The following is a 16,878-nucleotide window of genomic DNA, read 5'->3' on the forward strand; positions in this document are numbered from 1 at the left end:
ACTGGATGCCCTGATATACAACTTTTAAAGGCCTCATCAATTCAAATGCTGGACACAAAGGGCATATAAAATGTGTGCACTTGTGAAAATGCATATACCCGTTTATAGACACGGTGAAATAAAAGGTACATTTTCCAAGTTCTAACCCTATCTCCCTGTGTTCATTGTTAACGTATCTCTTGTTATATGCTAAATGTATTATTATATATATATTATTAGCTCTGTTTTTGGTCTCTACCAACTCTGAAGGAAATATCTGGCTCTTTAGCTGTTAAATGCTCCTCTATGTTCAACCAGCTGGTTGGACAGCAGGTCGGACAGCTAAACAATGAGCTGTAACTCTATAAAGCTGAGAGGAGCAGCAGATTCAGGTGATTTTATTTTTTTTACATTATATTTATTAATTTAGCTGACACTTTTTTATCCAAAGCGACTTACAATTGCAATTTATGTCAGAGGTCGCACACCACTGGAGCAATTAGGGGTTAAGTGTCTTGCTCAGGGACACATTGTTGGACGTGTCACAGTGGGGAATTGAACCCAGGTCTCTCACACCAAAGGCTGGCGTCTTATCCACTGTGACATCACCACACCTTTTTTACCCCATCTTTAACCATGTAAGATCCATTGAGATCAGTGATATCTTTTACAAGGGTGACCTGGCCAAGACAGCAGCATAAAAAGGTTACTGATGAGAGGAACACCACAAGAAACATCTAAGATATACATATACACATCAAATAATTAGGTAACTTTAAAATAATTCCCTGCAGGTCACTACAAGCAAGCCCTTTAACACTGTTTTCATAGTGTCATTTGATAAATTGGTATTACAAAAATATTGATTATAGCAACCAAGTTGTATGAAGTTGTTTTGGCAGTTATCACAATGATTAACCATCGGCTAGCATCAACCTTTAAAGTTGATTGTTGCAAGTAAAAGAGGAACAAAGTTACTACTGTGACTCCCTCTTCAGAAAAAGTAAATGAATTATTTTTTAATTACAAAATATATCTTTTAGATATAACGGCCCATATTGTTTAAGGCCCTAAAAATAAATATCCTGTGTATTAAAGGGGTTACACGGAAAGCTTCACAACACCCTGAATCTACAGGATAAGTGTTTTTTCCCCTGATATCTGTTCTCTTCACTATGCAGATATAAAGTCAGCAGTGTAAGTATTAGGTGCTGGATATTTCTGCCGCATTCCCTTTGATTCTGACCTCAAAACGGACTCATTCGTTCATGTTTTAAAAATTAAGAATTCGCATTTATGCATCGGAAATTTAACAAGTAAATGAGTTTGGCTTCTAAAACTCTGGATGAACCTTGCTTTACACTTCTTTTACTATTGATTATAACGAAATATATCTCTACGAATGGCGATTCTTCTGTGAAAAGAATTCTTGTAGTTTTTAAACAAGGGCAAAATTTACATCTGCTCAGAACACTGGACCGGCCATCTAAAAGAGACACAATCCCCCTGCCCTGTGGTATTGGAAAACAAGGTAGAGAGACAAACATGTCCTTATGGGCTTCAACGGGCTTAAGACCTATCCGAATAATATAGCTCCATCACAGGCAGGAGGGAGGGATTGAAAAAAGATCAGACAGAAATGAGAAGATGAGAAAGCGACGGAACGATTGAGAGGATGAGTCAGGCTCAGACATAAAAACAGGTATAGAATGCGGCACGCAGGGAGACGTGAGGAGAGACCGAGATCATTCAAATCTCTTTGAGTGTGTGTGTGTGTGTTTGTGCGTATGCAAGCACACGGCGCACCTCTGTTTCTCTGCGTATGTGACTAGACTGTCTGTTTTTGTGTCTGCACGCGTCATTGTGTGTCATTGTTTGTGTGAGTAGTTGTCTGTCAGTGCATCTGCATGAACGTGTGTGTGTGTGTGTGTGTGTGTGTGTGTGTGTGTGTGAGTAGACATGCACGTGCATGTATGTATGGCAGTGTGGTGGGGAGGAGGGGGAGGAGGAGGGCAGCAAGCAGGGGAAGGAGAGACATGATATAAATAATAGCAGGGGGCTTTAATATGTATGAGGCATCCGGGCAGTGGTCCACAACACACTCTCAGCCCTCAGCCCTCACTGACTGATGGGAGAGGGGAGAGGAGAGAGGGAGGGGGGGGGGGGAGCGGGGGCTGCATACTAACCATTCCCAGATCAATTCTCTCCTCCCTTAATCTACCATCCTTCCTCCCTTCTCTTTACCCCATTTATCCCCTTTCTTTCTCCTCCCAGCCCCTATTTTTACTTCCCCATCCTCCATCTCTCCTCCCTCTAATTCTTCATCTTTCCCTGCCTCTGTCTCCTCTTCCTCTACTCCATCCAGCCTTCTCTTGCCCCCTCTACTTCCTCATTCCCAGGTTTATCCCCATGCTTCCGGCCTGGAGACGCGGTGAGAAGAAAAATTATACCTGGGGGCGCCAAGGGAGTGGACGGCAGGCTGTGCCCTTGGTCAAGGTACTTGACCTGGGCTAAGCCGACTAAGCAACCCCCCTGTCAGGGGAGAAGCCCAGGATGTAAGCCAGGGCAGAGGGGTCAGACAGGGGGGACAGGAGACGGCAGGGCAGGGGCGGTCCACAGGGGCGACATGCCCTCTAAAACAAACCACCAGTTACACTTTTTCACTCAGAACATTGTTTGTTTGTCTGTCCTTCCTCTCTCCCCTGTGTCCACCTCCACTCGCCAACAAAGTATATTGAAGTGTTTTTGTCCTCTCCCTCCCACCTTTTCTTTCATTCTTTTTTTGTACATTTTTCTTTCTTGTCGTATGTGTCCATAAACACACTATATGCTCCCTCTCATATATCCCCCTACCTCAACTCAACTCCTCACTCTATCTGCCCTTTTTGGTTGTCTCTCTTAGTCATCATAAAGCCCTTCGATCCCTGCTTGCTGTCATCTTTTTGAGAAGGTAAACGTGGCGTTGTATGTTTAAGGTTTTACGCGTAGTCTTCGATCATAAATAATTTCATTAGAATGCTGATGGCTTAGGCCCTGTTTGAGTAGATGTGATGGGTTAGGCCATCTGCTCAGCTGATAAGAACAGCTCTGTTTTATTAGCATCTCCACCAAAGCCTCGGCTGTCTTGTTTACCTAGGCAATCCCAGGGCGAATTTCATTCCTACTGCACATTTAAACTCTATTTACACACTCAGACTCTCCCTCTCCTCTTTACCACTGTCTCTCTTTCTCTCCCCTATTCCTCTCCTTTGTTTTCTTTCTCTCTCGTAATTGTCTGTCTGGTTCTATATGTTCCTCACTGTCTATCGGTACCTTTTCGTTCTGGCTTCTGGCTTCTACCACTCAACCTTCTGTTTCGGCTGGTTATCTACTTTTTTGCCCTTATATGTTGCACATTGTTAATGTAAGACCCAACAAACTTGCAGGTTTGTATTTTAAAAGCGTTATGGGCCAGTATAATCATTCCTCATACTGGCTGTGAAGAGATCTCCTGATGTGGAGCTATGCACATAGCTGTTGAAGCTATGCCCTTCCTCAAAAATGTCAGTGCACGTCAGAGCTATGGCGGCTACAAAGATATAAGATGGAGATTGTAAGAGCTTTGATTAGTCAGCATGGGCTTTTTGTGTTTTATCCTGCAAGTTTTCTCTGCTTGCACAGATTGTTGATACTGAATACAACATGAAAGAGTAACTTAACACCCCCAGAAAATCTTGTTTTTGACGACCTCCTGTGGTTTAACTCACCAAAACTGGTCAGGCTCTATAAGAAAGAGAGGATTCTTATGATCATACAAGTTTAACAGAGCAACTTGCAGTCTTGTTTATGCTGACCAACCTGAGTGGTTTAACTTCTGACCTTGCTGCAGTGATCAGTGATGTACAGTCGTACTCCAAGGTGTGTCAGTACACCATGACATCACTGTTGGGTGTGGCTACATCTCTGACCACACCCAACCTCACTCTCAAAATTACTCTTTGAACAAACCCTCAAATTGCTAATGTAATGAAGTAAGTAATAAAGGCAAGTAATGAAGGTAAATAATTAATAAAAGTATTATTATCAGTCATCCAGGGTTTGATCAGAGGTTAAACTTTCAACCAAAGAGGACAGCAAAACATTGCTTTTCAGCCTGGTTTTAAAATATTCTTTAAGGAAGTTGAAGAAAACAGTTTCTGCTCTGTTTCAGATTGAATTAAAGAACATAAAAACAATGATTAGACAATGCAAAACTTCCCACTGTTGCTCTATATCGTAGAAAAATCAGTTACTGTGAGAATACATTAAATGTCCTGTACAATACATACATATTCAGTACATCCATCTGGTGTTGCAAGGGTGCAATGAATGGGTGAAATTCAGTGCTGAACTATAAATAATATAATAATATATAATAATGCTGTAAGTATTGTTTGTGGGACACCAGTTAATTTCTTGTGTCAGGTATAAATTTAACTAAAGAGATGAGGGACACAACCTACAGTCCTTATTCTGCGCAAATATATCGGGGCTCATCAAGGAAGCACTGCCCACATTACACTGATTCATACATTTCATTCTAAAATAACTAACTTTGTAGTAACTTTGGCAGCTACCCACTTGATTTGTCCGCCCTACTTTACAATGCATTTTTACACAGATCAAGAGCTGTGGATGTTGTCCCCCATCTTTTACAGTGTAGTTGTTTTAGGAGGTGGCCACTTCACAGCCAGTATAGAAATGGTTACAGTGACCAATGACTCTTCTATTCTAATGAGACCGAGTAGAAAAAATCCAGACTTATCCATTAATGTTGCCAAGGATAGACCCTCAATCACAGCAAATGTCTACATTTAAAAAAACACTCAGTTACTTCTGTTATTGTAGCACTAACTTCCCTTTTTCTCTCTCTCGCTCATGCTGTACCGATTCTTGTTACTTCGAAACATCTCTCTCTTATCACACCTCTCCTGCTTTCCTCCCCCTCTCTTTCTCTCTCCGGCTGTCTCTATCTATCTTCCCATCCCCCTTGGTGTTTTTCCCCCTCCCTACAATCAATGTGGCTTTTAAGATGCCTATCGATTTGTTCCCCTAGACAGGCCCAGCGCGCTGGGGCGACACTTTGATTGCTGGGCCAGTAATTACTGTTATTATTTATGCATCTGGGCAAAATGGCAGGACTTAACATTCACAGTACAAGAGGCCACAGGCAATCAACAGAGGTGAGCACCTGGAGAGAGAGAGAGGGCGGTAGAGAGAGGTAGAGAGAGAGTAGCACTGCACCCGTGAGAGTTGCACTCCAGAGATGAGCGTGACGAGTGCAGTCAAAGATATTCACACTCACACACAAACACACACACTGCTGGGAGGGGATATGAACGTATAAGCAGAAGATAGGCACATGTGTGCAAATGCACTTGTATATAAAGGATTATTCTAATATGTGTGTGTGTGTGTGTGTGTGTGTGTGCGTGCAATGACATTGTCTTACCTGTGAGAGTCCCAGGTAGATAGAAACTGTCTCTGAGATGTAGAGGAACCGTCCCTCATGACTGACCACGAACACAAAGCCATCCAGAGACTGTGCACATAAAAAAAAACACATGTCAGACCCACCGACACACAAACACACACACACACACACACACACACACACACACACACACACACACATAAAGGCAAACAGAAACAAGACAGACAAATTAGAGCAATTAGTGTGTATCGAACAAATTACAATGAGCTAGAGAACAAACAACCCGTCACCCCTCGGCCTCTTCTCTCAATTCACAAGTGCACTCACACACACGCACATGCATAAATGTGAACAGACATGAAAGAACTCCCTTAGATGCAAGCTGCAGCTGTCAACAACCTGTATTACTAAACACACAGAAAACAGCACAGAGACAAAAATGCCACACACACACACACATAAACAAATAGCAAAAAAACATGAGGAGACTCAGCTTATAGACCAGAGCTGTTTCAATCAACTGTATTAAACTCAGAACCACAGCTTAGTCCTGGATCTCCGGCCACATACACACCACAAACACAAACCCAGACACTGGTACAGACACAGATAGAACCAGCATCATTACAGCCTGCAGTGATTCTAATGAGAAGTGAAAGGTATACAGCCAGACCATTAGAGAGGACTGCTTCAGAGAATAATACTAATCGTCATAACAAGCATCCGACACAGCCTCAGACACACACACAGACCAGGGCCACTTTGCTCTAGAAGAATGATTGCTATTTTGGCGGCCCAGTGCTTAAAGTGGCAGTGGTAATTTATGCAACTGACACATCCAGTATGCAAATGTGTGGCCAGGGTGTGGGGCGTCGTGTGTCGCGGCGAGGAGAAACCAGCCGCCTGAATGTCGGAGAACTAAAGTGCAATTATCAGGCTATTACGGCGGGAGGACGGCTGGGAGGGAAGAATCATACAGTTTTTCTGGAGCGTTAATTTGATTTCTATCAGCGCCGTTCCCTAAGCCTCCCTGCCTCTTTAAAATGCCGGAGGAGAGCAGACATATGTAACGTTTCTTTGTTTTACCACTACCTTCTCACTTCTAAATTCTCAACCTCCATTCCCTCTTCTTTTTTCCCCACTCTCTCTACCCGTTCCCACTCCTTCTGTACCTGTTTCTTACTTAGGCAAGGCAATGAAAAGCAAATGTATTTGTAAAGCACCTCTCAACGACAAGGCAATTCAAAGTGCTTTACAAAAGACATAAAGGCATTATGATCCTTAAAGTTTTCTTTATGCCTCTCTGCTTTGGTTGCTCTCCCAATCATCTCTCCTTCCTGAGCCTCCTCCTAGTTTAAACTACAGTCTGCCGTGTTACCTTCTTAGAAACTTCCTCTAAGTCTTTGTCTCTACATCCTGCATTTCGTCATCCCTGCAGCCCTCCTGCCCTAGAATTCCCCTCACACTGCATTCATCTGTCAGTCCAAAGGGAGGCATTCTTTGGCAGCCGACGATATCGTCCGAGCATCTGAGGTCTATGAGATGTGTGGGTGTCCGTGTGTGAATGTGAGAGCATGTGTTTGCTTGGAAATATAAGTCTGAGAGACTGAGGGATGAAACCTTGAGCTGGTACAAACTGTGATCACGCAATCCAGTCACTTATGAGACAAGTGTGCTTGTCTGTCAAGGGAAAAAACAGTTTCCCTACATAAGCATTAAAGCATAGCTGCTCAAAGAAAAAATATACATAGATTTTAAACTTTCCAGATAAACAGAGGGTTAAGAGTTCCTTTATGGGTTGAGAAAATCCTCCTACTTGTAAAACTAAATAAACCATCTAAAAACCCATTGTAGTATCTGAAAACTGTATTGTCACAAAGCTGAAAACAGGCAGTTTCTGGACACATGGTTTTCACGGACAAAAGATTACTCTCGCAAACCCACAAGTATGAAAACATTTCAAATACAAGTGTTAGTTAAATGATATTATTATAATCATAACAGAAGAAAATGGAGAGTGTGGGTGCTGTGGTGGTTACCTGCAGGAGGTGCGCCCCTAGGTGCTGCTCAAACATGTCAGTAGCCAGAGAATGAGACGATCGTCTTACTGTAGAGAGAAAGTAGACAAACACACGTCATACACTGACTGACATCAAATTTTACTTGATACTACATAATATAAAAAAGATTTTGAAGGGAGTGTTTTAACATCCCTAACCACTCAGATACAATTAAATCAAAAATATTTGAATATTTTTGACAGATTCTTACAACGCTGTAAAATAAAGTGTCTTTTAGTGGTGCCCTGGGGGTTTAAAGGTGGGGTAAATGATTCTAAAATGTCTGTTTGTCACAGTCAGTAAATATCTCCCGTGGTCTGCGCACTGAAAAAAAATCCATTGTTTGAACAAGGCTCTGGTTCTCTAAATGGCAAACAAACAAAGTGGCCCGGACCGCCCCACACAACACTATTCCAGCTGTTCTAGCCATGATTTGTGTATCATGTAACTCTAAATGACTTGCCCACGGAGATTCAGCTTACTTTCGTTTACCATGACATGCTGTTGTCGTGATGTTAGCGAAAGTAGCAGGAGAGTTGTGAGTATCACCTCATCGCCCCATGTTGGGCACCTTCCTATGGGTGGTGATGGTACAGTGGATAAGACACATGCCTTTGGTGTGAGAGACCCAGGTTCAATTCCCCCATTGTGACACATCTACCAATGTGTCCCTGAGCAAGACCCTTAACCCCTGGTTGCTCCAGAGGCGTGCGACCTCTGACATATATAGCAATTGTAAGTCGCTTTGGATAAAAGTGTCAGCTAAATGAATAAATGTAATCCTCTCTGCATGCAGCAGCAACTGTAACGTCAGTATGCTAACCCACAACTTAGCTAACGTTAATTACACTACTTACTGTGTTGTTGTTTGCTCTATATCATGATTTTTGTCATGGTGTTGGATACACCATTCACAAGCCTCGACTGCAACATCCTCATTGTCCCACTTTTGAGTTGTGTTGCATGTTCTTCCCCATCTCTCTCTTCTCTGATTGTCTGTCGTCTCTCTAATGTCAGCTCACTAATAAAATTATAATATGCCACGAGAAATGCTACTTTTTTAAAGACTTCTTTGATTTTTTGTATCCTTCCACTTCGAAAAGCTGAAAGTGTAAAAGCAATCACAGCATAAAAAGAGATGTATCCTTATGAATGCGGTTGCTTTGCGTTTTCTCAAAAAAGTAAGTAAGTTTCTGGGTAAGGAAATACTGAAAGAAATACTGCATATTGTAACTCTGTGAATATTTACAGTGACTAGCAGGGAACAGAGAGGTAATTAATAAACTTGGCAGTTACTCCACTTTCAGAATGGATTAATGCAGATAGAACATATTAATAATTATACAAAATCATGTGTAAATATGACTTGTATATGACTTGTTCACCTGTGGGGTTTCATAATCAAGTTGCTTCGCCATGCTGTCTTTAAATCTGCACTGAAATGAAAAGTGAAACTTGAACTAATCATGTCTGATAAACAGAAGAATCGACCTAAACGGTTGCATGTCTAAAAAAAACTGAGCATAAGGGGGGGCGTGCTATGTGACGCACACCACTCAATTGTTGCCAGACACGCAAACAAACATACGCACACACACACACACACACACAAACAGTGTCTGCATCGCCACTCTTAATGCATCCCAAACACAAGCTATCAGAGCTGCTTCAATGCCAAAGTGGTGCTGTTTACCAAGGCAATTACAATACAAATAGAGTTGGAGGTGGTTAGGTGCAGCGGGGTGAAGATAGGTAAGAGAGGAGTAGAGTGGCTACGGCCGGGAAAATGAGAAAACACTAAGGAAGGCGAGAGTGATCACTTTCTCCCAAGCAAATGCGGGCACAGGCGGCTGCAGTGACGTGAAAGATTAATTTAGCAATCAGCCGTATTTACTGTTTTATGTCAAAAAGAGTATGTGACGGTGTGTGTGTCCACCTGCAAGCGTGTGATTGCAAAAGTGGGGACCATACTAATCTCACTCCAACAGGGCTGTTTTTGAACACAATGTTCCTTATCCGACAGAGACAAACTATGTGTGTGTGTACGTGAAATGTGTGTGTGAGCACATGCATGCGTGCATGTGTGTGCCAGTGTGCGCGCCAGTGTGCGTGATTTTAAGGATCACCGAATGTGTGTGTGTGTGTGTGTGTGTGTGTGTGTGTGTGTGTGTTGCTGCAAGGCTCAAGGAAATCAATACACGTTATGACAGGAAAATGAAAGCACTGCTCTGGGTTACAACTGAACACAGAGGGAGGGTCGAATCACACACACACACACAAACACACACACATATATACATTGCCCAGCTGCCTGTTTGTGATGTGGCTTCGGAGAATAGAAGAGGGAGGCATTCCATTAGAGCTGTAGACACACACACACACACACACCCACTTACACACACACCTTAGGAATACGCACAGCAATGAATTCTCATGCACAGACTACACAGCGGCAACATGCCCTCCGATTAAACAACACAAATACCCGCAAACACACACAAACTCTCTCACACACACACACACACACACATACATAAATACAGAGTTGCCGGACAAAGCCACAGTGGCATTGTGAGATTGGGGTCCCCCTGTGTGACAGAGTGTGAATATAAATAAGGCAAGTCCATTCAGGGCAATGAAAGGGGGTCTGGTGCTGGGACCCTTCAGCCTAGCCAGTCACTGCCCGGAGGGGGGATGGGGAGCTCATCTCCCTCTCTGCCTGCCTATCAGGCTCCCTTGTAGGGCTGTGATGGAGCTGTAGTGCTTGGGACTCTGGAGGAAGCAACCCGCATCTTGACCGTATGAGAATAAATGAAAGAGGATACACACACAAACTGTAATGTTAGTTTGTGCACGCCTCACAACTGAACAGAAATACATGGAGTGTGTGTGTGTGTGTGTGTGTGTGTGCGTCTTGAGTTTCATGTCACAGATCCCTGGAGGAATGAAGGTGATGGTGGGTGATCAGTAGTGCTGAGTAGTGTCAGCGGGGCGGAGGAAACGCTGAATGTGACATGAGGCCAGGAGGGCTGACGGATGAGTCTACACACTCACACACGCAAACACACCACACAAATACACAGAGGACCATTTATTAAAGACAGCCAGGGTACAATAGGGCAGCCAGGAAACCAAAACACTGGCCCGGGTGTGTGTGTGTGTGTGGATGCATGCACTAACGTGTGCACATGTGAGGAGAGAGAGTCACAGCGGTGTTGGTATCACACCCTGAGAACAAAGATTCTTCTGTAGTGGTGCTGTGAACCCCTACTTGGTGTGTGTGTGTGTGTGTAAGAGAGTGAATGCTGCATTATCACTAAAGCCGACATATTGCTATGTTTCTTTGCACGTTAACGATACCAACTATCAGTGTAAAAAGCAGGAAAGCAGATGCCCGTGTTCTACCACACGTGCATGTTCACGATACAAAACAGGGACACACTTGTAAAGGCATTGCTCCACAAGGTACCATTAATTTGAGGGTAGAAATTGTGATATGGGCTATTACTTAATTGAATCATGTAATCTTTACATTTATTCATTTTCATTCATTATCCAAAAGCAACTTGCAATTGCTAGACATGTCATGGGTCACAGTGGGGAATTGAACCCAGGTCTCTCACACCAAAGGCATGGGTCTTATCCGTTGTTTCATCACCAACCCTTTACATGTAATAGTGAGAAGAATTGCCCTGCTGGGCTCTGAAAAGACCACTTACAGAGAGAGGATTTGCACTGAGTATTGGTTTAGGTAATCTGGCTAAACTGTCATCGTTTACAACCTGCCTGATTGTCTGATGACTCATTCCTTGCCCTGTCTGACATTGCTGTAGCGTTGTTGTCATGTTCCCAGATCGCAGCAATTACTTTGGCAAGTACAATGTTATCATAGAAACAGAGTGACACAAACAAGAAAAGAAGACTCAAGTTCTTTAAAACAGTTGAGTTTAGTACTTCTGCTTATGTGTACATGCATGTAATATGTACATGCTTGTGTACAGAGCTGGACGCGGACCTGTGTATGTGCGCCTGAGCTCTTTGATCGCCCCTTTCTGTCACACATCCATTTCATTAGCTTTCCCTGGACTCCACCACGAGGTTTAATTTGATTGTGGGAATAGGAGACTGGGCGCGATCGGACACGTTAATTATAGTCTGACTCGCAGGTCAATTCTAGGGGTCTCCCCGGCGCTCCATGAGGAGAAAAGATAGAAATTTAATTTGAATGATTTTCATTATACCTCTGTCTAATACATAATTTAGTCCCAGTTAAGTCCATAAGTAATGGCCCCACACAAGAACACACACCTAAACATCCCGTATCTACATAGGCATATCTATACACACACACACACACACACACACACACACACACGCTGTCTTCCTTTCAACCCCCACAGTGTCAACCTTTTTAACCAGGTCAGGATGTTACCATGGGAACCAAACAGATAACAGACGCACTGAACCCCTCTTTCTTTCTCTCAACATCCCTCTCTCTGTCTTGTTATCCATCTTTGTCTCTCAAGTCTGGCTCCGGCTGCCGTAGTTTCACCCTTGCAAAACAAGAGCCTGATCACCTGCCAAGTTGTTTACTATAATCCAAATGTGACGATTCGGCTGTTCGACAGACAGAGAGAGAAAGAGTGACCCTAATCGCAGCGTCCCTTCTCTGGCGCAATTATCTTCTCGCTCTGACATCCATCCCTCCCGCCTTCCCTCTATCTCTCCTCTATCTCTCTGTCTCCCCTCTGTCGCTCCCTCACTCCTTTTGCGGTCGAACATAATTTGAGTGCAATTAACTTCCCTTAAAAGCCCCGGCTGCTTTAAACGCCGTGAATTAGAGGGGAGGCAGATGCAGGGAGGACGCAAAGAGGGTGGGGGGGGACAGAAGGGAGGTGAGGGCGACAGAGGCAATGAAAGAAAGGAGAAGAGGGAGGAAGAGAGAGAGAGAGGGAGCAAGGGGATGTGGAATGAAACTCAATGTCACCAACGGGGACAAGAGAGGTGTGTTTGACCTCACTAACAGAGACAGTAAAACACTTCAGCTGGCCCTGTTCCTGGCAGTGAGTTGTTATTGTACTGTACCTTGTAAAAGACTGAGGGGTTCACCAGCTGCCGTATTGCACCTGTTAAAGGTTGAGATACTACAGATTTGTGGAGACGGAATTTATGCTACCAAACATTTTTTCTGTACACAGATATCGTATTAACTAATATTGAGGCTGATGAGAAACACGAAATCGCACCACAGATACGCCAATGATATATTTGAGCTAATTTAGAAACATTTAAAAGTAAAATGTCCCTCTGTGTACATATCTGGGTTGCTATTCTTTAAGGATCAAATTTAAGAGACATTTATTGAATATATTAATGCTTTTTGTTAAACACAACATTTATTTTTCAAATATCAATATCGGTCAAAATGGTCACTTTAACTTGCTGAAGTGACGCAGTAGTGTACTCCAGGGTGTGTCAGTACACCGTCACATCACTGTTGAGTGTGGTCATAAGCGCAATAGAGCAGCAATTGTGGGCCTCAGAGGATCATGTGGTGAGCCGCCCAGGCAGTGGTACTGCCAAATGGTTAGATTAAATAAAAAAATTGGGGTGTAATTTACAAAGTAAGTATTTTTTTTATCTAAATGTGATCAAGAATTCACAAAAAAAAAAAAACCTGTCAAATTAATACCGGTCATTTCAATGACCTGTTATGTTTAAATATTACCACAGCAATCACGACAAACGTGTTTTGGTTGTTAAGGTTCCCTCAGACGCAATGGCACAAAATGGATTGATTTTTGAAATGCAAAAGTGATGTGGGAGACAACCCTGCGCCAGTAAAAACTCCAAAGCGTGTGGTGAGGAAATATGACCCTGAATACATTACATTTGAATTCACAATGGCATAATGCTGAGCCGAAAGAACAGTGTGTTAAATGGTAAAATCCTGTCAAATGAACAATTAACATGAGTGATGACATGCTGAATGCCAACTTGTGGAAAGTATAAAAGCAAGCCCATAATTTGCCGAATTGATCGCATTATTTCCCAGACGTGTGGCGAGTACAATGTTATCACAAGCAATAGAAAAACCTAATCTACATAATAAGGCTGTGATAAACTAATTATCCTTTACAGGACATGTAAAACGGCAGGTAGGGCTGGGTATCGGTACTCAATATCTTTAACGTATCAACCCAGTACCAAGTAGTATAGAAACTTCTACAGGCAAACATTATCTACATTTCAATCAAGTGTTCCTTGATTTAATGTTATGTGTGACTGGCCCACTACCACAGCTACAGATAGTAGGTAGCAGCTACATACAGTCTGGTGGTGTATTTGACGGAGTTATGACCATACTACAAGCCTGTGGTGTCTGATAAAAATAAACTCATAAAAAGCGAATAGATTATTTCAGGAAAACTGGGAATATGAGTAACATGATCTCATTAAGCACCTCATCAAGCATGGAGATAAAAGGTATCAAATGAAGTACTCTATTGGTATCGGAATCATTTTCAGGATACGGGTATTGTAAAGCCCCAAAGGTAGGGAAATAGAAAAAAAAACAAAGGTTTGAAATATAAATGATTTCAAAAGGGTTTAGTTCTTCAGCGTGATGTGCAAATATGTACAAACACACACACACTGAATGGGAATGAACATCATGGGTCATTTTACTTTTCCTCCCTTCAGCCTTTCCTTTTCGTTTGCTCCTTCCTTCCATAATCTGTCTCTCTCCTCCTTCTTTCCCCCCTCTCCTGCTCTCTCAATCTCTCTCTTTCTCTCTGTGAAGGTCATGCAATTGATTTTCCTCTGTCTATTCATTTTTCAAGACTGGCTTTGAAACGTGGGAAGCAGACAAAAGCCACACTGGCCCCTCCCCTTCCCTCCATCCCACTCGTCTCCTCCACCCTCCTTTCCTTCTCCGCTGGCCCTCGCCCATCCAAAAACCCTCGGACAAGGGGGAGAGTGGAAGAATGTACCCCCCCCCCCCAAACACACACACACACACACACACACACACACACACACCACACTCTCCTCTCCTTCCTCTCCTCTTTCTCTCTTTATTCCTTGTACATTTGTCCCTTCCCTTCCTCTCCATCCTCCTCTCCCTTTCAGCTGGATCTCTGACCACATTCCACTAACGGAATTAAAGTCATGCATCACACTTAAAACCCTGCCAATGCATTGTGGGTAGACTTGTTCAAACTGATGTCCAAATTAGCATCACATTTTAAGCCTTGGCCCCGCTGAGACTGTGTGACCTGCTCGTAAAAATCACCAAACATTTAATGAAATACTCTAGATATGAGATCCAAACCTAGCGGAAGAAATGTTCAAGATAATTTGGACTACAACACCGTCTGTAGCTGGCCTGGCACGCGTCTCGCAATTCATTGCGTTTGTGCGTCACAATTTCTCCATGACCTTCGCATAGCTGCTGCAGGATTCTATATATTTACAGTTATGGCTCACATTTGTACGAGTTGTGCTTCTCATTGTGTTGTGAGCAGCATACCTCACATTTGTCTTCCTACTACACTTCCAGCTCATGCACAGGACAGCGCGGCTACCTGCACACCTACTTTTCTAAACAGCAGGTATTTTCTATCAAGGCCAAGGAAAGCCTGGAACACTGGGGCAAAACAATTCACTACATGTAGAGCTCAGTCAAGGCCACGGCTGTAAGTGTGCTAGTGTATGGATAACAAATTGTGCAGCACTGCATGGCTGATTAGATATTGATGGATCCCAGTGGATTCAGCCATAACAATGTATATTTTCTGATACTGTGGCTATAGATTAGGGCTCACCATGAATGCATTATACAACATGATTTCTATGAGTGGGATCCGTTTGGTTTACAGTGAGGTATTGCTATTAAATTGTCAGATACTTATTATTATGGCTGGTAAAGAGTGTTTAGCATTGTACATTGTAAACTGTCAAGTAATTTCTATTTAAACTTAATTAGATTATAATGTATTTCAGTTCCATGCTAACTACTTATCGAGTACAGTATGTAAGCATACTAATTGTCATATTGCCCTGTGCTTTTGTAATTAGAATACAAAAACAATCTATGTACCTTCCCTAATCAATGTACAGAAAATGATACAGTACATGGATGTCAATAGGCCTTTTTCATGAAAGACATTTTGACATGTCACTGTAGGAAAGGTGTAAGTGGTAAAATTAATGAAGGCTGATCCATTTATCTGCTTCGGTTTCAGGGTCCCGGTTGTTGTACATGCTGGCTCACTGTCACCCTGTCACGGCTTACAGGGACACTTGAATAGAGAAGAGCCATTGTTAATGTTATTAGTAACACCTGTGCTTTTCCTACTATACAAATCAAAATGTCTGCTGTAAAAAAGGCCTGCAACAATGGGTTGCCTCTACCATTTAGATTTGAAAGAAATCAAAATGGTATTTATATATATATATATATATACACATATAATTTTGTTTTCCTGGGTGCTTTTTGGCTTTGACCAAAGTTGTGCAATTTCTTAAAACTTTTTATGGCTGTGTGTAACACCTCCATTTACTATGCTAAGCTGACATTTATGTGTGAATTTAGTGTAGTGCCACTTTCAGGGTTTTGAGAAAATTATTGTTTTGATATCTCTACCAAAACTCAGGTATTACTTTGGCACCACTATTGATACTATAAAATCCACTATATGTATATGTATCAGGAATGTGTCCCACATATTGTGGTAAAGCAAGCCACACAAGTCACACACAAACATGCTATTAACATGAGTGTTTTTGGTCACATTTCCTCAGATTAGACAAGAACAGGCATGAAACACACACACTGACACACAAACACACATCTCTAATTGTACTGTAGCTGCATCGTTTCCCCTCAGTAATAGTAGCAATTAGACAGGCTTTATAATTACACTGTCCTCGTTATACAGCTAATTTCTGTAATTACAAATCGCACCAATAGTTTCCTCCCTCTGTGTATCATCTCTCTCTCTCTTACTCTTTCTCTTTCACACACACACACACACACACACACACACACACACACACACACACACACACACTATGCCTATAATGGAAAGTCTTTGTATGATTACTGTATATGCACATGTATGTTTACAGGCTTGTGAATGAACACGTGCTTGTGTTACACACACAGCACAAGTAATTATGGTCACTGATAGAGGACTGGATAATTGTTGTGGTCCGAACTGAATCTTTGTGTCGTTAGGTATCTCTGTGGGCGGGGTAAGTGGGCAGATCAGACTGCTAAAGATTGCTTTTGATTGAAAGAAAGATGAAACATGAAACATGGGATTTTAGTGGTTTTGGTGCTTTGGCAACACACATCAGCATATTTATCTCTGCTGTGTAATT

At 42.4% G+C, this 16,878-nt stretch overlaps 1 protein-coding gene across 1 annotated transcript in view; it reads right to left on the reverse strand.

Annotated features, from left to right (window-relative positions):
* The window catches only part of npas1 (neuronal PAS domain protein 1), a 38,793-nt gene that overhangs the window by 8,113 nt on the left and 13,802 nt on the right, over positions 1-16,878 (reverse strand). The window contains exons 5-6 of the mRNA XM_038694124.1: positions 7,471-7,538; positions 5,450-5,539 (exon numbers count right to left, since the gene is read on the reverse strand). Of these exons, the coding sequence (XP_038550052.1) occupies positions 5,450-5,539; positions 7,471-7,538 (158 nt within the window). The remainder of the gene's footprint in view (positions 1-5,449; positions 5,540-7,470; positions 7,539-16,878) is intronic.

The sequence above is a fragment of the Micropterus salmoides genome, unplaced genomic scaffold (genome assembly GCF_014851395.1).
Source record: "Micropterus salmoides isolate LMB-PRFRI ecotype aquatic unplaced genomic scaffold, ASM1485139v1 Ms_hic_scaffold_3, whole genome shotgun sequence".
Classification (NCBI taxonomy): Eukaryota; Metazoa; Chordata; class Actinopteri; order Centrarchiformes; family Centrarchidae; genus Micropterus; species Micropterus salmoides.